Genomic DNA, 27,645 nt, shown 5'->3' with positions numbered 1-27,645 from the left:
AGTTATAAGAAAAATAGAGCAGACCACCTTTAAAAAACAATTATCTGGTCCAAAAATTGAACAAAAATACACAGAGATGAACAGAAAAACTATACTTTAGTTTGTTGTATGCTTTGAGAAAAAGGCCAAAATACAGAAATGATGGAGTGTCAGGTGAAGTTTGGGGACTTTTTGTCTTTTCTTAAAGTATACTGTTGTCATTGGTTGAACTTGCTTGTACAATTGTTACTGTTTTGAATTTCCCTATAAAATACATAATTGGTTCCAATTTTATGCATTTCTTCATCTTATTTACTTGTGGATTTTTTTTTAATACTTTATAAAAACTACACTATCACCTTCCAGCCTCATGTTTTTTCTACTTGTTTTGGACACAAGTGTTGTGTGATACAAAGCAATTTTTCTCACTTGTTTTGAGGATGCAAAAGATTACGTGTTGTGTCTTTGTGCGTCTGTGTGTGCATTGTGTAAGTGCACATCTGCATGCGTTTTTATAGATTGCCATATTGTGGACTTGACAGGATCATAATTACAGGCAGTGATGAAATCTACAGAGTGTTTTTTTCCCTGCATGGCGATGTGTGTGTCTGCGGGGGTGCAGCTGCATGCGGGTGTGTGTGTGTGATATTTGTCATCTGTGGCAGCAAGTTTCCACTTAGCACACAGTAACTATGATCACACTTCCATCTTCCACTAATAGGACCGTGACTCCCACACAGCATGGACGGATGGATGGATGAATGTAAAGATAGATAGATAGATAGATAGATAGATAGATAGATAGATAGATAGATAGATAGATAGATAGATAGATAGATAGATAGATAGATAGTGTTTTAAAATATGTTGAACTGGGTGAGTAAGATGTCTTAAGCTCATGTCAGACACGCATCTCTTCCTCACATAAAGGTCTTTTCCCTCCCTCATTGGCTTGTGATCCAACCCTACCTGCCACTGTAGTCAAATAACCATGAGTAGAAATGGCCTGGAGGTGTTGGGGGGCAGAGGAGAGAACAAGATGGAGGAAAGATGAGAGGAGTCAACAGAGAGGGGCTGAGTGAGAGGAAGAGACGGGAGGCGCTCAATTTGCCATCACGGGTGCAACGGGGCAGAAAGTATCCAAGAAAGAGAATTTGTGTGTGTGTGAGAGACCGCGGAGGGTGTGAGAGTCCTTATGCATGTGGGGGTGTGTGTGTGTGTGTGTGTATGTCTAACAAGGGAGAAAAGACAACTCATTTGAATGTCAGATACAGGGAAGCGTGGCGTGCAGGGCGGGAGGAATGAGGCGAGGAGGGATCAGAAGAATGAATATGGATTACTGGGATGAAGATTCTATTATTTTCTGCCCGTTTCTCTGATCTCTTTGTCGCAATGCTATAGGGCTGTGTCGCAGTGTGCATGTGTGTGTGTACACTTGGTAAAGGTATTTTAAAGAAAGTATATGTCCACAGCACAGAAACTCTATTTACTTATGTGAAGTGAGTTTTTGTAACACTACTTAACTTATAACTCAAGAAAAATATTTAGCCTAATGACTCTGATAAAGTTAATTCATTAGACTTATGTGTATAATTAGCTTGTGGTTTTATTCTTGTCAGTCTTAAGATATACTCAGACGCTTCCTCTTTGATATGTTGCTAGTTTTTAACTCATGAAAAGATCTGTGACTTCAGAACAAGTCAACGACAACACTTTACTATCAGCTCCTGAACGGGGGTTAACCCAAAGGCAATCGGAACATGTGACAAAGGCTTTAACGATCCACTCAATGAAAATCGTGTTTTTGGTATTTTGAACACATTTTTTTAGCTTTTGTCTTTTAAAGGACTTAAAAAAAGAAGATAATGTACAAAAGAGTCGTACTGGGCGGATTGATCCAAAATATTGAGAGTATCGATTTCAAGTTGGTTTTGGTATTGGATCAATAGTGACCTGGAGATATCAATATTTCCACTCTTGTTTGAAACTTTTCTGTATCTCCAAGAAGGACCCAGCTGCGTCACTACCTAGCCACTTTCGCCAGTCCTGTGAAATATCAGCATCAGCAGAGAAAGAGCATGCAGGCGGCATTCATTGTTCACTCTATTTAAGTGTTGAGACAAGTTATTTTTAACCTGTTTATATTGATCTATTTAAAGGTTAAGGAGTTACAAATTATTTCTTCCAGTTGTTTTTTAATCGTTAAACTTTTTTGATGTAATTTTGCATTATAGTTACTTGTTTTTTTTTTTGTTTGTTTTTTTTTTTTGTTTATTGACTGTTTTGCATTCACTTCTTCACTTTTAATTTAATTTTAAGAAGTTTTTATTTTAACAAACTATTTTCCATCTGATTGAAAATATTCTCCTAATTCTGTTTTTAGGTTTATCAAAAAGGTAAACTTAATTAACAACACTTGCGATTTTGAGGTTTATGTCACATCCACCACATTTACAAAAAATATCGACATTGGTATTGATGTCTGCAATACAAAAAAAATGCGGTTTTAAAAAGCTCGGGTTTGTCATGCCGCAACTGCCATGGGCAGCCCAAAATCTCCCTTCTGCCCTGCAATTCTGAATCCTCCACTTGGCAAGAAATAGATCCATTAACGTCTTCGTTTTCCCAGTCTAAACTAGAATCTGGCTTAAAACGGTGCAGGTGGATCTAGAAATCGCTGATATTGCTCCCTGTTTTTTTATGCTATGCTAATGTTAGTTTGGTATGGTGAGGGTCTGTAAGCCAGAAGGAGAGAGTGTAAACAAAGGTTTGCCGGGATATAAACTTAGGTTTACCTCCACCACCAACAGTCAATACATTCAATAGGCGAATTTCTACTGAGCTCCTTCTGTTTTCAGAAAATATCTCTTAAAAAAACTACACAGCCTCATTGATTTATAAGAAAATATAGTTGGAGTGGGACTAGTGCTGGGCCATATGACGATATATATCGTATGGGCGACAGAAAAGTATCTATCGTCCAATTTCTCCTCTATCGTTTATATCGTTGCTAAGCTAATTTGATCAATTATTTCGCCAAATATGTCAGACCCGTCAGGATTTTGCGCAATTTGTTGCGCACTCTGCAACTTTTTATTTTCACCGCAACTTTACCAATCTACCGTGACAACAGTCATGGATGACGATGCAACTTCATGACCGTTTCCTTTCTGACTTGGTGGCGGTACGCTGTGCGCAAGCGAGCACATAGAGGAGTGAAGGTGTGCTCTGCACAAACGTGCACGCGGCGGGGGGAAGGTGCCCTGAGCCCATGCATGCACACGGCGTGGTGGGGTACAGGTACGGAACGGTCCGTCATGTTGTGCGGCGTGCAGCTGCTGCGCAACATGAACAGAGTATGAGAGAAAGGCAGAGAGAGACTCTGGAAATGTTGAACCTTTCCACTTTCTGTGGAAAACATGAAAATCTGAGGATTAATCTGAATATGCTGTTTTTTACAGTTCATATTTTTTCACTGAAAAATTACATTTTATTCTAAAGTATGTTTAAATCAACACACAAATATTTGTGTTGTTGTGAGCCTCAAAGCACCAAAAGTTCATTTTGTGTTTCACAGCTCTATTCAAGTTAAATGACAGCACAGCAACTTTTTATATAGTGATGATGAAATCTTTTCCTACAGCATCTGTCACAACATAAAAAGTTGGAATATGAGAATGTGAAGTTTTTTTCATAATTAACATTTTTTTAGGCACTTTTTCAAAACAATATTATATCAAAGACATTGCAACTTTTGTCGCAACTTTTCACAAAAGCTGCCGCAACATCAGATATTTTTTCAGAGAATAACTGAAAATATACTTTATCGTCATATATTGTGATATATATTAAAACGTGATATAAAATATTTTATATCGTGATATACATTTTTTTTATATAGCCCAGCACCAAATGGGACTTTGAAGTCTGCAGTTTTCGGTTTTAGATTTATGAGGATGGAGTAAGTGCTCTTTTAGGAATTAAACATCTTTGTCTCACACCAACAAACGCAGTTTAAAAATTGTCGCCAGTTTTCTCAAATGCACCAAGTTAAGGTAAAACCAATTTAACTGTCCATATTTATTTCAGAAAGGTTTATGTTTTTTACTAACAACTGCAGCTGACAAATGCGATGGTGATGACTAAGTTTATATAGCAAGTAAAAGCATTTCCTGTTAGCTTAACAAGAAGACTCTTTAATAAGACTACATGTTTTTATGTCTGAGTAAAAAGAGATCAAGCATATTTCTGTAATTATTGACTTCACGTTCACTTCTTCCTGTTTCCATTTTTACATATTTTAAAAACTTGCACAGCTTTAACTGGGGATTTCTTTTAATTCAATTTAGTCCAGTTCATTTCACTAGGGCCAGATTTAAGTGTATTCTAATTACCTATATTATGACCAACAGATTATGTTGAAGGGCATTGATGTAATCTCATTACTGAGCAAACATACAGCAACAGCGTTAAGAAAGAACTCCTCTAAATTGAGGATTTAGAAAAGCACTTCCAGCAGAATCAGAGAAGAAGAAAGTCTTATGGGGGGCAGTTAAAAACAAAGTCTGATTAGGTAAATTCCCTTTTTTTAAACTTTTTTTTTCAATTAAAATCAGTGATTAGCTTTAAGAAAAAAACCTATTTGTATATATGGTCATTTATTGAAATTATGCCAGCAATGACAATAAGGAAGACATCAGAAAAGGAGGACAATTGTGATCTAAAACTTTATTCATTTATTTTTCTATGTAAAGAAATGAAAAAACTGATAGAATTATACAGTCAAGATTAAGTGAATATATTTATTGGATTGAAAATAAAGCGAAGAAGTAGGGAGAAAGCAAGCTATTTAATGTCAGACAGGTAAAGCAGAGGGACCCCCCCCCCCTCGTGGCAGTGGCATGTTCCCCTTGTGTCGCAACAAGAGAGGGAGTGAGATCGACAGAAAGAGAGGTGTCTAATCTTAGAGGGTAAGGGAGCGTGGACTCCCCAGGGCTTGTCGTGCTCAACACCTTGTTAACCAGGAATCTCTCTTGCCATCTCTATTTCCATCACTCTTTCCACTTTGCTTTCTTTCCATCCCCGTCTTTTACCTCCAATCCGACCCTCTTTCTTGTTTAATGGGCAGAAAGTATCAGAGATCGTTTCTTGCTACCGCTTTTCCATGTCATTTACCCATCAATCTGTCTGGTCGGGCTGACTGGTCTGTTTGTTTGGCTGTACATACTGTGTTTGTAGTGGTGTGTGGATGTGGAGATGTTTTCAGCTCACTAAGCTGGTTTGAGTGCAAAAAAGAAAAGGATAGAAAACCAAAATAACAATTGAAAAAGTTACTATTGTGTTTCTTTTTGGTCAGCTGTGATGCTACACTCACACCGTTGAGTATATGGTATACACGCTGGACCGTCGCTACCCTATCCTAGTATACGTCCACCACCTACAGTTGGAAGAGGATTGGTGTGAAAAGCTGAAGTTCGCCTTGCAGCATACCTCCACCAAAAAAGTAAAGTTTAAATATGTGAACTATCCTGACAAGGGAGGGCTGCACGGTGGCGCAGTGGTTAGCGCTCTTGCCTCACAGCGAGAAGGCCCCGGTTCGACTCCCGGCTGGGACCTTTCTGTGTGGAGTTTGCATGTTCTCTCCGTGCATGCGTGGGTTTTCACCGGGGACTCCGGCTTCCTCCCACCGTCCAAAAACATGCTTCATAGGTTAATTGGTGACTCTAAATTTGCCCCTAGGTGTGAATGTGAGAGTGAATGGGTGTGTGATTGAGGCCCTGTGACAGACTGGCGACCTGTCCAGGGTGTACCCCGCCTTCGCCCTTCAGTAGCCGGGATAGGCTCCGGCACCCCCGCGACCCCGGAAGGGACGAAGCGGCCAAGGAGATGGATGGATGGATGGATCCTGACAAGGAAAACAAAATGTTGGGGTTCCATTATTCGTCCCTCTTTGCTTTGCCCCACCCTTTTAGTTCCTGGCCAATGACTGAAGAGATCTTTGGTCACTTGCTTTTGTTTACAAGCTTTGGTTTGGAACCGAAATATCTGGTTGAAAGACAGTCTGAATACAGTGCAAACGCAAGGTTTAGGACTTGGTCCAGACCACATTAACAGAACTCAGTCCGGTCCAATGGACTTCTCCGGTCTGAGCACACCCTTAGTGTCATATAATTCCAACCAGGCACAAACCACAATCATTAATCAAGGAGGTACAACAATGCAGAATGGTAAAAAATATGAAACAAGTTCAAATATCTGAATTTGGCAAAGAACTCACATCGACCAATCAGGAACTGAGCTTTGACCCATGACGTGTTGGTGATGTAATAAGTGGGTGGACTCTAAACCAAAATGGAGGAGAATTTGATCATTCCCCTCCTGAACTTTAAGATATTTTTCTTATTTCCATAGAGACAGTAAGAAAAGAATCCTATAATTTTAATCTTATTCTTTGGGCTATTACGAGACAGCAAGTCATCAAACTAGGTCACTAAGAGATGTAATAATGCAATAGTTATTTTTAAAGTTCATAATGTAACATTTTTGACAAACATTTTTATTCAAAATTACAACAAATTCATTTTCTAACATTATTTGAGAGTGTGTTTATGTGCAGGTGTGTAAACTTTGTTTTATAATGATGATGTATTCCTAAATCCCCAAATCAATTAGGTGTAATAAGTGTAGCATATGAGCAATTTGTGGCAACAAAATTGTAAGCTAAGGCATCAACATGAGACTACAGGGTATTATGCCGCTTAGTGCTGAGCTCCGAGGTTTCAGGATGCTGTAAAACAATGTGAGAAGCACTTTCTACTCGTTCAGAGACTCCTGTAATGAGAAAATACTCTTAATCCAGCTAACACATACACACACAATGACACACAAAGAAGCATTTCTGCTGCCGAGTGGTTTCTTGGTGAAAGCATACTGCGAGAGAAGCAGTTTAAGGAGTGGCAATTATAGTTTTGGACAACGTCATTGATTTAAACTCCTGATTAGAGGAAAGGTGACAGAGGTGGTACACACAATGCAGGGTGCAGGAGCGGGTGAAGATGGGGAAATGACACGTACACAAACACCCACACAGCACCTTATTCTTTTCGTCAGTCATTGGAATACCCTATAATGGCAAGGGTCCTCCCCAATGCAACTTTCACGGTCCTCTCTCTGACTCGCTTTCTCTCCTCCTCAACAGACCTGACTGAAATACTGATGCCCCCTCCAAGCACTGCTCTTCATACACAACTCACTGTTTTTGTTTCAAGGAGTGGATGACACACAAACCTATTTACATATAGAGAGATGTAGGCAAAGCAGGAGACAGCTTTGCTTCCTCAAACACCAGTGGTCAGTGGTTCAATGTTTGAGGGCGGTTTTGTTTTAATATTTTTAACTTTAAAATTAAGATATTCTTGTTTATTCATCTGCACCAAAATACTATAATGCTCACTGTTGCAGTAAAACTTGAAAAATTGACAGTTCTTTCTTTAAATATATTTATTTCATAACAAATGAAGTGCAACAGTTTAACCTTCATAGACAAACTACATCAACTTATTACTTTTTCTTGAATATGTCTTGTCTAGAAACCTATTCCAAAAACTGTTGTTTCTGTTAGACCAACAGGTTAAACAGAAAAAGAAAGTTTGGATGCTGCACAGCTAATGAAGCCTCAATTGGGATGGGCACATTGATTTGCTCCTCCCTCATCTATGATATGCTGAAAATTAATGTTTCAAAGTGAAGTGAGTGTTTGGTTGAGTCCATCCTTGATTTCCATCCTTTACAACACAGAAAATGTGACTTTTGTGAAAATCAAATTATCACACAAAATTTTCATGAAATACACACAAAAAAACCCATACTAAATAATCTTTAACCATCAACTAACTGTAAAAAAAAAAAAAAAAAAAAGCTTAATTTTAGTGTAAAATCTAACTTTTTAATTTAGGTGTCAGTGGAAATGGCTCCCTTGGCTTTCATTGGTCTTTTAAAGAACTGTGAAATTTGGTAATTCCGGGTGTTTCTGATTCAAGTTAAACAGTCATTGGAGTTTTTCTAAAGGGACCACATTCTTCAAAAACACAATTTTTGATCAAAAAATGTTAAACATTTTACTCTCAACATTAAAAACACCTGCATATTGTCAACATTGTTCTCCTCTAAATGTGGATTCAATTTGTTAGGTAGAATTAGCTTCGTGGTGATGACCAAATTATCTGTTTACCTATATAACACCACTTATAAACCTAAAATTAAATAATAGCTAACCTTTTAGTATTAGAGAAGTCTCCAGAGACACTTTAAAAGCATGCTTTTGTCTACTTTCTGTAACTCTTGGGACTGTTCTAATGTGATCATCATGATGCAGGTGATTCTGAGACGTGGAAATACAGCTTTGTACATCGGCTCTGCACCCATAAGCAACACTTTGCAAGCATAAAGTGTTGCGTATCAGCGCAAAGCTGCTTTGCTCCGCAACAGAAACTGCTGGAATTACGTTAACTGCACAGTTGAGGTGTTTCAATAATTAAAAAAATGCCATCACTAGAGCTAAAGGTCCGGTGTTAAAGACTTAATATAAACATTATTTTAGACTAAGGCATTTGGAACAAAACGTGAAATTTTCTTTCTTGGTGCAGAAAAAAAAGACTGATGTTATTCGCACGTATTTACGTGCAACCAGCACAAAAATGATGGAAATTCATGTTAGCCACACATAACAACCAAGATGCTCATTGCTGCATAGCCTGAACGTATTATAAATGTGTCTAGGGCTGGATTTTTGTTGTTGGCCACACGTATTTAAAATAAAACATAAAGTCAAAGTCCCGTTGGCTGTATCGCAGTTTGGTCTGTGAAATGCGGTGAGCAGCAGAGACAGCCGCGTTCAGGAACCATTTGCTTGTTTAACCCTAACCGTAATCATAACCCTAACCTTAACCATTTATCTGGGTCAGTGCGACGTTTTTCTCAGTTTTCATAGTGACACACTCTTGATAAAAAGATGTTGGGGAAAAAGTTCTGTAGCAAATAGATGTCCAGGCATAACCTCAAAATACACCTCTATCTTATACTGAAACCCTTACGAAATCTGTGATATTTGCTTTGAAATTGGATTGGTTTAGGTTGAATTTAAGCTTTGCGTGTGGTGGTGGTGGGGGGTTGAATCTTTGTGTGGTTGAAGGGGTCACAAGCTGGGTTTCACAAGCTGATACCAGATTGTAATTGAGTCACCATAGTCCAAAGACATCTATTAACTCTTTCTATCATTGTGCATTTATTGTGATCCTGAAAGTCAAGCATTGCTTCCAAGTCTTTAGTAAAAGGCAGAGCTCTGGCACAATTGCAATTTCGTTGAGAGATCACTATGTGTCACTTATTATGGGAAAAATGTTACTATACTCAGTTAGCCTACTTTTTGACCATTGAGAAACAACTCTCCATTAATTTGCATTTATTTGTAAATGTATTTATTATTTTTTTTTTTTATGAATTATGGTTTTCAAACATTTTAGTTCAGCCCACTCAGCAAAAACTGTGCAGTGAGATATCCAGTTCCATTCAAGCACTCTGTGCTTAAGGTAACTGAAACCTACAATTAGTGGGGAATTGTTTTACCTCGAACGTTGTTTCCCATTCAAGTTAAATTTTAAACACCCACTCCAAGGAAAATTGTGTTTTTGGTATTTTTGCCATGCTCTTGTAGCAATGTTTTCATGATGGGGGACATATATAAAAACAGTCAATCTTAAAATTGCTTTTTTGAGTATTTCTTTTTTTTCAAATTGTTGTGAATTAGAAACAGACAAAAAAAAAAAAAATGGTCGCTGTGATGTAGCTGCTACAATCGCCAAGCCACAAGCTCCCCGCTCCGCTTTATTGTGATGCATCCACTTTCAGACAAATAGTTGTACGTCTTTATTTTCCCCGTCTGGGCTAGCATCTGGCTTAGAACTGTATGGCTGAATAGCTCCAATATAACTCGTCATTTTTGTTGCATTTGTAATTTTAGGTTGAGCGGGGCTATAAGCTAGCAGGAGAAATGGGCATGGGCTTACCCCGTGTCAATATTCCCACCCAAAATTCATAGGCGAATTTCTAATGAAATCCTGCTCCTCTGCAAAAACTATGTTTAAAAATGACAGTTTTTTTTTATTATTATTTTGGCTAAAAACAGCCTTCTCATACTTAATAGACGACTGGAAACATTTTTACGATAGCTCAAACTTTGTTTGGAGTGAGACTCCAAGATGTTGGTGTGCCTGAGTGAAGTTTTGTGTACTGAAAAAGTATTTTTAGGACTGTAAATGTCATATTTTAATGTGCTCTTTAGCTAAAAACATAATTATGACTATTATATTTCACATAGCTGTCTTTCTGAAATGGAGCATCTTTAGCTCAAAGAAATTTTCATTTAAACCCAAACATTATCTTGATTTGTGTTGATACATTTTCACATTTGAATTTCCAGTCTTCCCATTCGTCAGAATTATCTTTGGCTTTTTAGCACTGAGGTTTTATCAAACTTTAACAGAGGCTGGATCCCTAAAAATGGTTGGTTCCTCAGTTAAAAGAGTAGTGTGTATAGATCCATATCTACAGATCTAGTTTGTGTTTTGCAGCGTGTGCCTATGTGTGTGTTTGTGTGCTGTCTGCGTCCTCTATGCCCCTGTATTGTTCCCCACATTGTTTTTCTTCACAAAAAGTCATGGCCTGACAAGGTGCTGTGCAATGTAAAAATTATGCCCTGTTTATACGTATTTATTTCCTCTTGACAGTTTAATTATTTCTGGCCCCATTGGAGGAAACCACATAAAAAACTCCCCATGTTCATACAGATTCTAATTAGGAATGGTGGGAAATTAAAACAGAGTTGTTTCGAAATGCTGTCATTTTTCCAGGACCTCGTCTTGGAATTATGTCTCAATCAGCACAAGCAGAAATAATTACTTGTATACCTTCTAACTGCCAACATTTACCAAATGGCAAAGCAATTTACAGCCATCATGGCCTCCGAAGCAATCATTGGGCCAACTATAAATTCACAAGCCGACGGTTTGGAGAGCAACATTGGAAGGAAAGGGTTATATTGGAGAATTAGAGCGAGGGAGATTAAGGGAAGGGGTGTGTCTTTGTGCCGATATTCTCCCTAAGTATTTGTCTCTTGTTTTTTTTTTTTTGTTTATTTTCATCCACTTAAATCCCTCTCTAACCCCCCTTTCACTAATCATTTGCACTGTTTTACCTCTTCTAATTTTTTTAAAAACTTCCTGCTAATTCCTGCCTTTCTCAGTTTAGTTTTTAAGGAAACCATTACACTGAGGCGTGCACACACACACGCTCTGAGACACACATACACACTCTCTCAAATGGAGGAAGCGACGATTAAGTGATTATTTTCACACACACCATTAAACATTCTCATTGCTAGAGCAGACAGACAAAATCCGAGATAAAAACATACATGGGCTGAGACACTTAAATGCCTGCACACATTGGGCTTAAAGTAATTACTCACACACGTCATTAGACACAGACGCAGATGAAGTGGAGTGTGTTTATGGTCTGTGTATCTTTCATCGTGGACTACTGTAGCCTCCGTTGCTCTATGGGTGCAGTATAATCATGTAGCTTGTATAGAGAATCAATGAATTTTCATTTTAACTAACCAAATGTACTGAGAATATAGCAAAATAACTTCACTGGAGCTTAAAGTTTTCTACATTTTTATTGAGATTTTTCTATATCTAGGTTTGTGAAATTAATGTCATAATTTATTTTCAATGTATTAAGCAAATATGTCTCAAAATCAACAAATCCTTAGGAAGTTGGTCGGATTAAAAACTTAAACCTTCATACTATAAAGTAGAAACGATACTCCTGCAATAAAGGTTACAGGATTGTTAATCACATCTTTACTGTTCACATGACATAATATTTTCTACCAACTACACAGAAGTGGTTTATATTTTGTCAACTCAGGGCTGTTGATGCACAATAGATTCATGGATTGTAAAGATTAATCTGTCCACTCATATCGAGATTCTAGAGAACTAAAGTTTTGATCTCATTTATACTTTGTACCTTTTTTAATGTTTTTTAAACAGAAGAAGCACTCATAAATTTAACTTCCACAATTTACCTTCTGCTACAGTTACAATCAAGTATTTTGATTTGATTTGATAAATATGTCGTTATCTTGAAGTCAAGTCAAAGTATCTGGACTTCTTGTCTTCAGACGTTTCACCACTCTTTCCAGCTGTTTCCATTCTTAATATTATAATTTTTGTGCTGTTTGACTTTTGTCAGATATTAAGACATTTTCTGTGTTTATTCCACAGCTCGAATCTTTCTCCATGTGAACACCTAGAAGCCAAAGTCATAGACAGTCTTCACAAAGTCTACACTCATGAGTAAGCTTTGAATTCTTGCTCTATTCCAGCTTTTTTCTGTTGTAAAAACAACGTGTATGTTATAAAATATGTATCTTTTTAATACTTTGACTTCTAAGTACTTATATGCAAACAAAAAGCTACATCATTGTTATCCTATAACTGTTCTACCATCAGTGTCAGCCTGCTGCTGATTTTGAGCAAACGAGTGTCTGCTTGTTTGGTGTTGTAACTCGCACACAGGTTTAATTTTTGTTTAATTTACAATGCATTTATTTTACAGGTTTATTTTTCATTACAAGCACATATTTTGAGGCCACACTAATTTAACACAAGTGCAAAGCAAGCACAGTTCTTTTAAGTTCAGCAGTTCTTTGTGATTTATGTATTAATGTTATGTTTTAGTATTTTAGCAGATGCTCAAAGAAATAATGTCAGCAGTATATTAATCAGCCAACTGGGCCTTAATAATCAGCTTCTAGGTTCAGTGCCTAAGACATTGAAAAAGGAAGAATCATAACTGTTCTCCATTTTTTCATATCAAGGAAAATTATGAATAGTTGATTTAAATGTATTTCAAGGAGCATTATTGTGTTGTACCACTAACATTATTAGCAAATGGAACTTATTGAAATAAAAAACAGATAAAGTAAGATAAAAGCAGAAGACAATAGAAGATAGAAGATAATAGAATAGTCTTTTCTTCATTTTCTATTAATATGAACCATACTGGTTCTTTAGAAGTTCCTTATGGATACATTGTCTATTGTGAGCCAAGTGAAGACTCTGGTTAACTTTAAGCAAACCAAATGTGTCTAGTCTGATTAAACTAACCTAAGATGTGCATTTCAATTCGACAAGAAAAAATGCAGGAAAAATTGATATTTATTATAAATTTGTGGCAAAATTTAAAACAGCATTTTCTCTAAATGTATGCTTTTTTTTGTTGTACTCACCCTCTTTTTAGCCCCACTCCACCTGCCGTGTCTGTACAAACACAGTCTCTTACCATCTTTATTATTGGTGGAGTTATTCACTCGGCTTGCGCCTTAGTTTGAATAAATTGAGCGTTGAACTGTTTGAGAAGGGTTCTTTTTGGGGGAAGGAATTAATTTGTATCTGAGTATACATGTGCATTACGTGTGTGTTGTGTTAACAAAGAGCCTGCGTTGAGAGACAACTCTTCCCAGAGGAATAGCCTCATTCATGTTCTACTTGGGAGCGGCGTAATTACAGGAGCGCACGTCTTCGAAATCACCTATTTCAATACAAAACACTGTTTTATCCAGACACACAAGCAGACAGAAACCTATAGACACACAGACACTGGCTTACTAATTTCATCTGCAGGCAAAACTCACTCCGTATAATTGCGTCCCAGTTCTAAATTATCCGTGGGTATATATCAAACTATGAGGAAAAACAAGAATAGGAGTAAGACGGTGAGGTGGCACCTGGATAGCTCAAGACATAGTAAACAAATATAGCCGGAGGGGATACTTGAAACCTCGAAAAGTACTTAAACTAGACTTTATTTAAAAATCACTTTAAAATAAAAATGAAATAAATTAATCAAATACTAGTAAAATGTTCATGAAAACAGAAAAACTTGTTTTAACTGGTAGAAACTAAAGGTTCCTGTAAAAACTAAGCTGGTTTCAAAGCAAAGGAATTAGAAATATTTTTATAATATTTTTTGTCAAATGTGCAAAGATAAAAGAAAGTTATGCTTAATGTTACAGACAAACCAAGCGTTCAAGAATGCAGGTTCTTGAATGTCATTTTAGCATATGGTGTTCACATTGGTCTGCTAGTACCCAATACTTGCAAATGTACCTACAGTTGGAAGAGGCTTGGTGCAAAATGTTGAAGTGGTTCAAATCTTGCCAATCTTGCTCCAGGATTTTTCTTTCACAGCTCAATTCTGATATATGAAAGACTTGATGTCATACGATTCAGCCAAGCACAAATATATTATAAATTTCTCCTCCATGATCAATTTTCAAACAGTTGGCACTTCCGTGAGTTAAAGAGGAAGCTGTCCATGTGCCCCTACCAAATCCGAGTCCCTGATTGGTCAAAGTTCGACCTGGTTTAACTTTCAATCTTTACACTGTTCAGCGTTTACATAGACTTTTCATTGAAAGTAGACACTTGAACGCACTATCTTTACAGGTGGTTATGGGCTGTCTGCAGGTGAAAAAAATGGGGCACTGTACAGGGTGTGCAGATATCCCACATGAAATTCTAAGATTGTACAACCCAAAAACCTGCAGTGACTAAGGCAAAAGCTGAGAGTTTGTACTGTCTATTTTTTTCCATCTGTGTCTACTAAACATTTTCTTTTAAAATAACTGGATGATGTGAACAGATGTGAGTAAAGAGTTACACTATAATAGAGCATCCCAAAACAATCAGGATGTTACCTCCTGACTTCATTAAGCAGATGTAGATGCTTGAGTGTGGAAATCTCGCCTTGATTGAGCTGCTTTACGTGTGTGCGTACCCGCACAGTATGTAGTAGTTGACTGAATGGGGGTGATGCGCATGCACAGACACACCAACACACAAATTCAACGCTGACATCTATCATGTCTACCCCGTCTGTCCGCGTTTGATGAGGTTACACCTCAGTCCAGTTCAAAGCCATCCCCTTTCACCTGTCCCTTCTTGATGAGGTCACTCCTTTCAGTATATGATGAGGTGCGGTCCAGCCAACCTTCAGTCTCACCACTGACAAGACGGTGACCACAAATGACCTTGTGTGCATGTGTGCTGGTGTGGGTGTTTCTTTGACTCTTCCGTCTTTTCTTTCCATCAAACTTTGCATAGTTGTAGCAGCTTTTATTCATTTTTTATACTTGCCTCTTCCTAATCAGGGTCAGCTTAACCCACCTACCTCACTCAGGGCAAAGGCAGGGTGCATCCTTCTCTGATCAAGGCAGTAATATTAAAACTTTCTGAGGTGAGTTTTTGTTAAATGTGCTTATGTTGTATTTCATGTTCATGCAAAATTGTGTACTCTTTGTACTTTTTTTCTTGTAGTAACATCCCAAAATACAGTCCCACTGTATCGTTTTTCTATCTTAAAATCATTTCCAGTGCTTTTTTAATTATAATTGTGCAGTTTTTAGCCAAAATCAAAAAGCCCTTTGTTATATTTTTAAACATATTTATGCACAGCAGATGTAGCTTATTAGAATCACAATTCTGGTTTGCGGGTGGGACTGTTGACGCTGAACAACCCGGCTTCCTCCCCCTACCTGTCCCTGAGAGCTCTGTTAGCACGCTCACTCACACAAGCTAATAGTTTCAAGCTAACATTAGCGGCGCAAAAAGAATGGTGAGCTATATTAGATTAATCCAGCAGTTGGCAACAGCACGAGTGTTGAACACTCGTCATGTCTCGGATATCTAAGCGTGAGCAGGCCAGGCCGCGCGCAGATTGAGCGGAAACTTTGGTACGCCCAGTTCAGTTGCTGTGTCATTAGTCTGAGCTTTTTCCAGCATCTGGTTTTCTGATCCAAAGCTATTTGAATAAAGAAATACTCAGAAACGCAGATTTAATTGTAAATTCTTTTATATGGGTCCTCTACTATGAAAAAAAATGCTACAAGAAAATGCCAAAAACGCAAAAAATGTGATTTTCATTGGAGTGGGTCTTTCAGTGCAAATCACTCCATGCAAAAACATTTTTAAGACCCCAACAATGATTTAAAAAAGCAAACAAATATTATTAAAATTAATTAGATTTTAGAAAATAAATTTTAAAAAATCAGAAACGTCATTATTCAATCAATTTCTTCTTACGTTTTGTATTTTTAAGATTTCAGTGTAATTTCTGGAAATTTCTTTTGTTTTCCAAATCTTTTTTTTTTTTTTTACAGAAACCGGAAACTATAGGTATTATGGAACATCACTGACTGGAAGATAACGTTTTTCTATCATTTGTACTGAGAGTTATTTGGCATGATTCTATACTTTATATCATCATTCTATCAGTGATGTCCCATACTATCTACATTTTACAGTTTCTTAACTTTTTTTTTATTTTTCTAACATTTAATTTTGTGTTCTTGAATTTTTTTTTTTTTTTTTTTCCGAAAGGTTTTTTCGTTTTGCTTTTTAACATTTTGCTTTTATTTTCTAAAATGTAATGCTGTTTTTTCATATTTGTTTAGCTTTTTAAATTGTCATTCTGATCTTCAAAATGTTTTTGCATTCTGTGATTTGTCGATGCGATTTGAACTTCAGGGCCACCGTACAAATCCCCTCGTACTCTGGGCACACACACCCCTCTGACCCGAGCTGTCACATGACAGCTCTGTTTTTACAGGTCTTTGCGTACTCGGCAAGAACAGAGACATTTGCTTGTTTTGTTCTGGTGGCAAGAACAAAGTTTGTCAGGAAATATTACTGTTAATGAGACACTCAAGTGCATGACTCCTGGGAAATCCTCACAAGACTCTCCTACCGCAGCTTACATCGTGCGTGCTAATTGTAACAACAATACAGACAAATACTTAATAAAACAACAGCCTGGCAGCAGTGGCAGAGATGCCAGTTGATGGAAGAGGTAAAGCTGCACATCATAGAGGCAGAGGAGGAGGAACATTTGTTGTTGTTATTTGTGATCTTCATCGAATCACAGATTTTATTCTGCTCTATTTGTTCACACCATATCGTCTTCAAATGTTTGATCAATATTCCAGATGTTCTTGCATAAAAACAGATTTGTTTGCCTTTGGTGGTATGTCTTGAACCAGCTGACAGAACCCCCAAATTTGGGGCTGTAGTAAAATGAATTGCATAGTTCTAATCATGCAGCTCTGGGAGGGCCAACTCATTTCTCTGTTTTAGTGAACCTGCCCTAAATGTTCACGCTGCTGCACAAGAGCACTTCCACCGGAAGTGTAAGCACACCACCAAACAAAGCTGCTCGCAATATGTCCTGGAAGTGTTGTTTGCATAAGATTTAGTGTTCTTCCTGCATGTGCATATGTGTGCTGTGTGTAACCTTCCATGTGTCCTCCTCCAAAGGTTACCCGGACAGAGTTTTGGTGACAGGCTCCAGAAAGCCCCCTAAACCCAGCAGCTTTTCCAAGCAGCTGGCGCTCTCTCCTTGGCCTTGATCACTGTTTTTTCTCCCAGTAGGTGCAGTGCTCCACACACACACACATCTGACCACACATACATAAAATTACAAAAGCAACCTCTGGATCAGCTTTTAGATAAATGTATGCAGTGCCTTCAAGTCATAGAGTGCCAGCCTTAGTCTAATTACACTTTTATTTGAGAACTCAAACTGCTTTAAATAAGTTTCTTTACTTTTGCCATTAAAATAAAGTTTATGGAAATGAAAAACAGTCCACATTTTTACAAATTTATACTTTTTTTTGTCTATCATGACTGAGAAATACATTTCAGACATTTCTCAAGTTAATAAAGTAATTTTCGTTTTCCCTATTCTTCTCAAACCTGTTGAAATGCACATTTTATTGCACCATTTGAAGTAAAGTGAGCTGCAACTAAAGGATGCTTGTATTGATCAACTAAAAAAGCTAAAGGAATTCTTTTATTTTTTGATCCACATATGTTTTTGAGTAAGAATGGCCCTAGATTAGATCAACCTTTTAGTATGTTTAATTTTTCCTTATATTTTTTTTTTCTTTTGGGTTCAGCAGGAATCATATCTAAAGCTTATTTAGGAAGCAGCTTGTAGTGAAAGCTTTCTTTTGGTTCCTACTGGGAATGCCAACCATATTTTTTATCTTTGCTGGGCAAAAAACTTGCATATTTGTGTGACTTTGATGTACGTTTTATTTTAACATTTTATTTAAATCCTGAAACAATCTTATGGTTAAATGTAGCATATTTTAAATAAATGAAAACACACATGTAAACATGCATGCACATTTAACTTGTGTCCCTGTGCTGAAGCTGGCTGCAAGCTGACCAGAGTCCACAGCTCCCTCTGTTGGCATGTGATGAAGTGCAGTCAGTCGACCGTCCTGTCTCCTTCCCTCCGTGCCGCTGCACAAGCCTTCACTGTAGAGAGTTTTGCAAAATTCTGTTTCAAAAAAGTGATTATTTACTTCTTTTAACCCAGTTTTACTTTTCAGTTTTTCGTTCATCTGTAAAATGTTTAACCTACAAGAAAATTAAGTAACTTCTTTGTTTTGGAAACTTCAAAATCATGAATGGAAGGCTGCTTTTTTTTTTTTTTGTCAGTCAGCATGATGCTGTGTTTGCTGCTGTTGTGTAAGACTGTTGTGCAAAGCGTGTGTCAACGGGTCAGCTGTCTAAGTGGCCGCCTCGTGAATTTGTTAAAGATTGTGTTGACCAGCAGACACTCTCATCCGCTCACACATGCATTGCTCCGAATGAACCTGCGGTGGCCTATCGAGTGGTGTGACTGATGTGAGCGAGAGTTGCAATGGATAATTCTTCCATAGATGTCACCGGGGCTGCCACGGCGGGGTCAAAACACACAAGCCACGCACACTCATGCACACAATCACAGATAATAGAGGAGTGACATCCCAGCAGAGTGACGATGCAGCATTCACACCCAAACGGCCTCTAGAACACAAGGCAGAACAACTCATTTCCTATTTGACACTTAAAAGTGTTAATAACGGTATAGATTAATTAAAATGCTGCTGTGTAGATTTATGAACACTTGTGTGAATCCCCATATGATTTACAGGACTCCTCCTATTATATGGGATTATAGTTTGACCAGTTACAGAGAGAAGTGGCCTAAAGGGGTCACTGTCAACATACACACTGACCCACAAGCAATCAATAGTCTTGAGAGGGCGGGGATGTATGTTAGGGCTGGGAGATATAGAAAAAAATTATAGAAAGATCACTTTAGCTTTTAACTACAAATAAATATGTTTTGATGTGTCAAATCTGGAAATTGAGAGGATTTGTGGCCTTTCTGTCTGTACATTTAAACACATTTTCTAATGGGTTTTCTATTTCTGCTTCTTGTTCTAAAGCGGTTTTCAGAAATTATAGTTTAAAACATTAAAAATGTTGAGATTCCGTCAATTATTTAGAACAATGACTTTTTTCAAGACTGTTGCTGTAAAAAATGAATTAAATCATTTACATCATTCATTTATATTATATTGTAAAAGAGAATTACCACAGAAACCACTGACACCATGTTTAACTGGATCAGGTAAAAGAGTTTGGTTCCCACATCTTGATGCTCTGGAGCTGATAGATGTGTGTGTGAGGTTTCGGTAAAGGATTTGTTTGCCCAGTTGTGGCGGCAGCATTGATTCACACTCATCTTTGTCGATGCCTATAAGCCTCTGGATGCATCATAACTCTGCGTGCGTGTGTCCACAACACGCACAGCATCCTGAATTGGTGGCGAGTGCGTACATGTGGTCCTCTGGTTTGCACTTCCACGCTGCACCTGATGCAAAAAATAAAAATGAATAAAAACTGTAAGAGCACCAAATTTTTCAGGTCATAGGACCTAATAGCAGAGCAATAACTGACTTTACAGGCATTTTTGTCATGATCTAGGCCTCCTTCTGTCTCCATTAAGCTTTATCATGAAAAACAGCAATTTTACTCATTTTATATCTAAATTTACCTTCATTTAAACTTAAAATTGGTTTAAACTTTTATAAACTTCAACATTTTTATTGAAAAATAATCAAAAAAGTTGAATATTTGAAATAGGAAAAAAAGGAAAGACACTTATCCACACAGACACACATGCACATCAAAGCAGAGATTGGTTTCAGGAAACATTTTATTATCTGTTCTGTTGCAAAGCTGCTAATCACAGCCACTCTCTTTCATCTCTGCATCCCCCTTTCCACCCCTCTGAGTTCTCCGTTTCTGCGCTGCACACTCCTCTCTTCCCCACTATCTTGTGTGGTGGTGTTCAAATACCAAAATGGAAAGGAGGAAAACCTCAAAAAGACAGAAGGGAAAGAAGGTGCCACTGTGGCAAGGCAGATCTGAGTCTCCCTGTGGGGCTCTAATTTTTCCTTCCTCCTCCTCTCCTCGCGTTCCCTTTTTTACTTTGCTGTCCGCCTCCCGCTCTCAGACTGAAGCCGCGCAGAATCTCCTGGAGAATCCGTCTCAGCAAACATCCTACTGGAGATGATGCAGAGCTCACCAAAAACAGCAAGCGGCAGGGAAAACCTTGTCTCAATCATGCTCAAATCATTCCACAACAAAGGACAAATGCTGTGGAATTGCTATAATCTTGTGTTTTACTCCTGGGCTGTCATGGGCTTCCGCTGTGCTCTGCCTGTCTGCACATGTTTGCACTGTGACACCTTATCTGATTTTAGGTTTGGGAGGTCAAAGCTTACACTCTTGCCTTTGATCTTACAATTCTCTGGATTTGATTAGGTCCAATTTTGGTGCTCTGCATTCAAGCAAGAGCACATTTTCTATCAGAAAGATGCAGAGAAATGGGAACTGATGCCCCTGCCAGCCCCAAATCTCTGATTAAGGTTTATAAGCATCCCCCCCCCCCTTGTTTTTTATTATTGTAATGAGGTTGAATAGGGTGCCAAAAGTGGAGAAACAGAAGAAACAGAACAGGTTCTTTCGGTGAAAACCTTTCCTTCACCTGTCTCTGTCTCTCCATCCTGCATCCCCTCTTTCTTCCTCTTCGCGCTTTTGTCTGATCCCTCCTTCTCCACCTGCACCTCTCCCTCTCTCTGTGGCTCTCCCGCCTTCTCCCCACCTCTGTCCCCGCCTCTCCCCGCAGCTATTGGTCAGCTGTCCACCAATCACAGCGGGAGCGGGGCCTGAGGGACTGCATATGCAAAACTCCGCTTAATATTCATGAGCAGCTATCGGGGCTTTAAGTCGTTGATTAGGACAGCGGCACAGCTTTCTGTCCCAACTGCCCGGCCGGCCGGCAGAGAGTGTGTCTGCAGCCCTGCCTGCTCCGTGGCTCTCACATCCACACGCACGCACGCACACGCTCCCGCACAGCTGCGCACACACGCAGAGCCGATCAGTGAAGGCTGCGCACAGTCTGGTAATTGTATTTCTCCCTCCAAGTGGAAAGAAGGACCGAGGAAGACCAGAGGAAGAAGAGAAGAAGAAAGAGGAACCATATACCAAACTTTGCTTTGTTTATTTTTCTTTGTTTACTGTTTGTTTGTGTTTCTTCGGAGGAGGTTGACATGACAATGACCCGTCATCGTCGATGGACTCGGTAGGACGCCCGCTATCCGAGTGTTTTTTTATGCACTCTGAACAAGAGTAGGTAAATTTTACCTTTTGATCTTCTCCCCTGACCCGTCATTCCACCTGTGCGTGTGTGTGTCGCTGTGACAGTGCGTGAGAGTGCGGGAATGCGCGGCAGCCTGCTGGTATGCAGCGGAGGTGACCGGCGCCGCGTTCAGGTTGCCCCCGCCGTCAGGTGCGCGTGTCGGTGCGGTGTCCGGACAGTGCAGGTGAACAGGGAGCACCTCTTCACACCTGCGTGCACCTTTAACTTCACTTTTCTGTACTTTTGAGTGACATTTCCGTCTAAAGGAAACACTCACTGTGCGTAAAGGCGCACGCTCATCCGAGCAGAGACTCAGACGGAGCGGGGCACTGAGGTTACCGCGCGGGGGGAACCGCGCAGGAAGGGCCCGCATGGACAGGAGAGAGGGAGGGATTGGGGGGAGAGCTTCGCTCTTAAATGCCAGAGGAGCTTGGATTTCAGACGGGCAGCGCAGCGTGTGGCCCCGCGCAGGAATCAGAGGCAGACACGCACGCTCCAACACATCTCACGCACAATCGAGCGGGCGCCGGGCTGCTCCTTTGACCAGCGCTTTGCTCTTTTAGGTGCACAAAAACGACCGTGAACTGATTGGAAAAAGCAGCGTGTCTGCGTTCTTGCGCCAAGACTTCAGGAATCCCAAACATTTAGTTTGGTGACCAAACTTTCCCTTCACTCCAACATTTTAACTAGGATTTTGTGGACAAAATTACATTTCTATAAATTTTGTTTCTAAACTAAATTGCAGTGATGCAGAACCAAAGCTTGCTGAAGGTAGAAAGTAAAGAAACCAAAGCTGAATGTGATTCAAAACATATGCAGATGTGTTCATCACTTTTATTGTAGTTAGTATTTTTGCAGAAGAGTGACACATTTCATGTGTGGTTAACCTTTCTTGTCCTTGTGGATGCCTTTTTCTTTTCTGCTTTTGTTTTATTTTAGAAGTGAGAAAAATGTTGCATTTATACTTCATCACCAAACTTGCTTCTCTTTTTCTAGATTATTTGTTTTAAATCTAACTTTATTGTTCAATTATAAAAAAATAAATTTGGAAAAGAATGAACAAATGGCATGCATGCATGAAGGTTTTTTTGAGTAATGTAATTCCACTGTTTAGGTTTAACCTTATTTTGTTAGGAATCTTTCATTGCATCGTGATTTTAATTCACACACTTGAGTGTCAGAAGCTGATTCTGATTTTGGGATTTTTTTTTTTTTTTTAACAAAAAGTATGTAAGACTTTCGGTGTTAAAATAAAATAAAAAACACACTAGAGACACCACGCTTAAAACTCATTTTGTGTATAATCTGAATGTGGCCTGTGATTTTTGTCCCGTCCAATATTTCTATGAATGAATGAAAAGTGTAAATGCATTTGAGAGAGAACGCCTTCAAACCAGCAGCTGAGTGTGTCTGTGTTCTGTTAAGTCCAAGTATGCTGTTCAGATGGTTTTTTGGAGAAGCCCACGGTCCAGTCACCAGCTTGTCTGTCCCTCATCCATCCATCCATCCATCTTTTTCCTTTGCTTTGGCTTCTTCGCTTTGAGGCATTGCTTTTCCGTGCTAATTAAAATATTAAGGATAATGATGATCATAACGATAATAACAACAAGTACAGCTTAAGCTGTTAACATAATTGCATTCCCCTCATGCCACCATATACATACAATTTGCATCTCATTAAAAAATATCTCCTACACTGACTTTAGTCGATTTGGGGGTTTTTGTTGGTGGGTGTGAAGGAGACGGGCTCCTGGTGAGAATTACACAGCGGCCATGCAGATGTAAAGGCGACGCTCTGCAGGGTGATTAGGATGAGAATCATGGAGGGGCTTTCATCCAGTTATTCGAGAAATCTAGTTGAAAATTAGTCAAATTCTGTATCAAAGTATTAGTCAATTTGTTGTTACTATTTTTGTAGTTTTTGATGAGTAAAAAAACAAGTGTTTTAGTATTTCTTTTAAACATCTAATCAACAGTTTCCCTTGGTGTAATTTTTAAATGGCAAGAAAAGAGTTAAAAATAATATATATTTTATTTTTGAAGGTCAGTCTTGTTTTTTTGCTCTACAAATATTGTAATTAATTTCATTATGGTAATTTTTAAAAACACTTATTTGATTAAGAGATGCTGAAAAATGTTTCTTGAAGGCCCTCCAGTCTGAACATTTCAGCTTTGAGCCAGAACTGACACTTTGTTTTATTCATTTTTGCTTTTTAAACATGATCGTTTATTTATGTGGGAAGAAAATATCACAACATACATGATACAAATCACAATAATAAGAAAAAAAACCTGCATGATTTTAATTGCATGTTCTTTTAGGCCTTTTTTGTGTGTGTCAGCCTCTTGTGCGCTGATGTTTTCAGGCCATGAGAGATGGAAAGCTGTTGAGACGAGGAGGTAAAGCTGATGGGAGGGGGGGATGGGGGGGGGGCAAAGAGGAATTGCGTAAATTAAAATCCTTTTAATCTCCTTATAAAATCATTTACTTAATTCATCTGTCAAAGCATGTCAATATGTGCCGCAGCGATTTGCTGGATGTGTGTGTATTTGCATCTGCTTGTTGTCATGCATGAGTTTGCGCCTGCCTACATTTTTTTTTTTTTTCTGTGACCTATTGACGGCCGGTGCGAGGAAGTCTTGTCCCTCTTTTTTGTGTGGCTCCTTGCCTCCCCCCACCCCTCCCACCTCCTCTGTGGAATTTATTGTGTGTCGGTTTTCACTTTGTACAATCCCGCAGACGCACAAAGACCCACGCTCATGCTGACGGCGGCCTCTCTCATGTGATGGTCCGGGCATTCCGTCGTTAAATTTTGTCCCGTAAAGAGAAAGATGCGATGAGAGGGACAGAAAGAGGTGCAAAGGCAGGAGAGGAAGGGAGGGAGGTGGCAGGGGGGGTTGGTGGTGGTGGGGGGGGTGCATTTTTTTTTTTTTTTGTCTGGCACCAGCATTCAGGAGGTGCGCTGGACACACGCACACACGCATGAGTGCACACGCGCACGCACGGACGAACAGGCTCTCACCCATGCACAGCTGAAAGCAAATTGTTTCCAGTATTTGGAGGTGGGAAGACAGCAGACATGGATGTTTGGTGATAAGAGAGCAAAACGGGATGAACCTTGATGATGTGAATTTTTCTGATTTATATCTAATCCGCCGGAGCTCAGAGTGTGTGAGAGTATGTCACGGGTCAGCGCACGCCTTTATGTGCAGAAAGAGCAGTAAGAGAGACTTTACCAGCTGTGACACACACACATGACTGCAATTAGCCATTACACCACACTCGCGCAAAGCTTTGTGTGTGTGTGTGTGTGTGTGAATGCCAGAGCACTGATTGAAAGAAGAGAGTGATATACGGTGAGAGGCAACGCCGCTCATCTGTTCTCCTTCCCCCCTCTGTGGTGCTCATCCCTTCATTCCCTCTGTTACATCATCCAAATATCTCCATCTTCCCTACATCAGAACGGACAATCTATTATTGCAATTATCAAAATCATATGAATATTATTAATCAGAAAAGTGATCTGAGCTTTTGCAGGACTTTTCATTTAACTTTTACCAGTTTGAGTTCAGCTGCATAAACTATTGAGCTTCATATCAGATCTGTAGGTGTGTGTGAGTGTGTGTGTGTGTTGCGTCCAGGGTTTTGCGTCTCCGTTGTGCTAATAAAAGGAGACGGCGAGGACCGGGCCACAATAGGACCCGTTTAGATGGAGAGGCGCAGTGTGCGCGCAGAAAAGTGTGTGCGTGATTTTGCTGCGGATGATGCATGTTCAGACGTCGTGTCTGTCTTTTGCACTTTTTCTCCTGCGCGGTTCTGTCCCAGGGAAGAGGCATATAGATTGGCTGCTCGGGCTGTTCTGCATCCCAGATCGAAGAATGTGATTAAATTGTCATTGTTTCGGCAGAGAGAGTGGAGAAGTGGAAGGGGGGGGGTTTGGAAAGACAAAAATGGAATGATACACTAGAACAGGAACAGGATAGCTAAGGGAGGGAGAAAGAAAGAAATGAATGACCATGCCGCCTTCCGAGTGACAGTGAAATATTCCTCCTCTCATCTTCCCATCATGCTTCATGTGTGTGCCTGATGGGTAGAGAATGACAAGCCAGTCCACCACCCCATCGCTTTTTGGGGTTTGGTCTGCCTTTCCTCTCCGTTTTCACCTACTGTCGCTCATCTGTGCATCGCCTTTTAGCTTCATCATCTAACAAAAACATTTTGTCTCTCATAATCATATCCAACATTTTATTTTTTCCGCAAATGTAACATTATTTCAAGCGAAAGTGCGAAATTTAGAGCTCCGTTTTGCCCGAAAAGGCCTCGAGGACTAAAGAATGTTCTTGCTTGTAATCTCAAAGTTAAAATGAATGTTTGTTCTCAAGTCAAACTCTATTAGAGCAAAGTTTAGAAATCGGTGTTTCAGTGTGAAGTGAAGCTATCCTGTCGGTTGTGCTGAAGCAGTTCACACTTTTTCCTTTTCCATAACAAATAAAATCAGGTCCTTAAAAGAAAATGTGTCTTAAGTGACTTTAAACAAAAAGTGCATTAGCGACCAATTATTTTGTGCAATAACTGTTAAATATTTGAGGAAAAAAAAAATGCAAATAGATTAAAATTATATTTGAATTTTATATCATTTTTATCATGAATTTTGCAAACTTGATGCTTTGATGATGCAGTGTTGCATATTCTCGACCCATAACTCTCACTCTTATTCCTAAAATCCCTCTTAAACCTAAATATTTGTATGTATATCATTAAATTATGAAATAATTATTGTAACGATGAAGTTGGACAAACAGTTTTCTTCCTCAGGAGGTGAATTCTTCGTCGCTGCTGATCCGTTCTTTTCTTCACCTCCGCTGATAATTCATTTTCCTTTTATCTCTGTCTTCCTCCGCCATCCGCTACCCCCAACACGCGCACGCTCTCCTCCTCTCCCTCTCCGCACACCCCTCCCTTGTGAAGCTGTCACCTTTCTGCACCCGCTCAGTCCCTATTAAGGCCGACAGCCCATCTGCCGCCTGCCTCGCTAACAGCTCCCGTCGCAAACGCTAACGTGCGCACACATCCACATCCCCGCAGACACACACGGTGCTGCGCCCAGCCCCACCTGTCCCGGTGCACGTGTAGCCAGAGCGGTGTAGCCGCACATATTTGTGTACAAATACGATCACCCAGGTAGCATGTGTAATCATAGCGGTCATTTTATTGGCTCCAGAACACACAAGGCAGAGCGTGTCAGGTCTTCTACATCAATCGCTGATGTCTTTCAACTTTTATGACAGTTATGTGAAATATTTTTGGTAGAGGTGAGTAATGATATACTGCAGCTCAAAAGTAGAAAAGGTTTTTTAGGATGCAAATCAGTATTTCTTTTTTGTAACATTTTTTATTTATTTTTTTAGATAGAAGCTTCTGACAGAATCTTTGTTTAAATATTCATAAACAGATGTGTCGACAGTTTGACTGCGCTTGATGTCGTGTTTATGCCTACTTAGGGACAGACATGGTACATGTGATTGTAAGACATCACCCTGCCCTGAAGACGGGGATAATTAGGTGAGGCGGTTGTAAGAGTGGGCACATTCGTGTGCGATGTGGCATTTGCTCCCTTCAGGGGTAGGTGCATTTTGCATTAGCAAGAATGGCAACTGTCTCATCAATCACGGCACCTCCATGTCTCTCTCCTATGCGCACGCACACACACACACACACACACACAAACCGTGAGGTGGTCATTCGGCTCACAGATGGGCCAGCAACACATGAGTGAGTCACTGAGCATCAGAAAGACACCCACATTCTCCCCATTTCTACACACACACGTGAACACACAATCACAGCGTGCGCTGCTTACACACACTGACAGGAGCGTGAAATAAGTTTGACAGAATCACGTAGGTTAATGCTTTCTTTTATTCTTGAACTTCATATGAATAAGTAACATAATCGTTTTTTTTTTTCTCAAAACCTTTTCTCGTTGTATTGTCTTTAGA

At 39.3% G+C, this 27,645-nt stretch overlaps 1 protein-coding gene across 6 annotated transcripts in view; it reads left to right on the top strand.

The window, feature by feature from the left end:
• Positions 1-12,334: 12,334 nt before the first annotated feature.
• The window catches only part of esrrga (estrogen-related receptor gamma a), a 72,913-nt gene continuing 57,602 nt past the window's right edge, over positions 12,335-27,645 (top strand). For 4 of the 6 annotated variants that reach the window (XM_024295918.2, XM_024295916.2, XM_024295917.2 and 1 more), the window contains exon 1: positions 21,254-21,635. In XM_024295918.2, the coding sequence (XP_024151686.1) occupies positions 21,580-21,635 (56 nt within the window). In that variant the 5' untranslated portion in view covers positions 21,254-21,579. Of the gene's footprint in view, positions 12,399-21,253; positions 21,640-27,645 lie in introns of those variants that run through there. The other 2 variants (XM_024295921.2, XM_024295919.2) reach the window with 2 other exon arrangements.

The sequence above is a fragment of the Oryzias melastigma genome, linkage group LG3 (genome assembly GCF_002922805.2).
Source record: "Oryzias melastigma strain HK-1 linkage group LG3, ASM292280v2, whole genome shotgun sequence".
Classification (NCBI taxonomy): Eukaryota; Metazoa; Chordata; class Actinopteri; order Beloniformes; family Adrianichthyidae; genus Oryzias; species Oryzias melastigma.
This window is presented reverse-complemented; position numbering and strand designations above follow the sequence as displayed.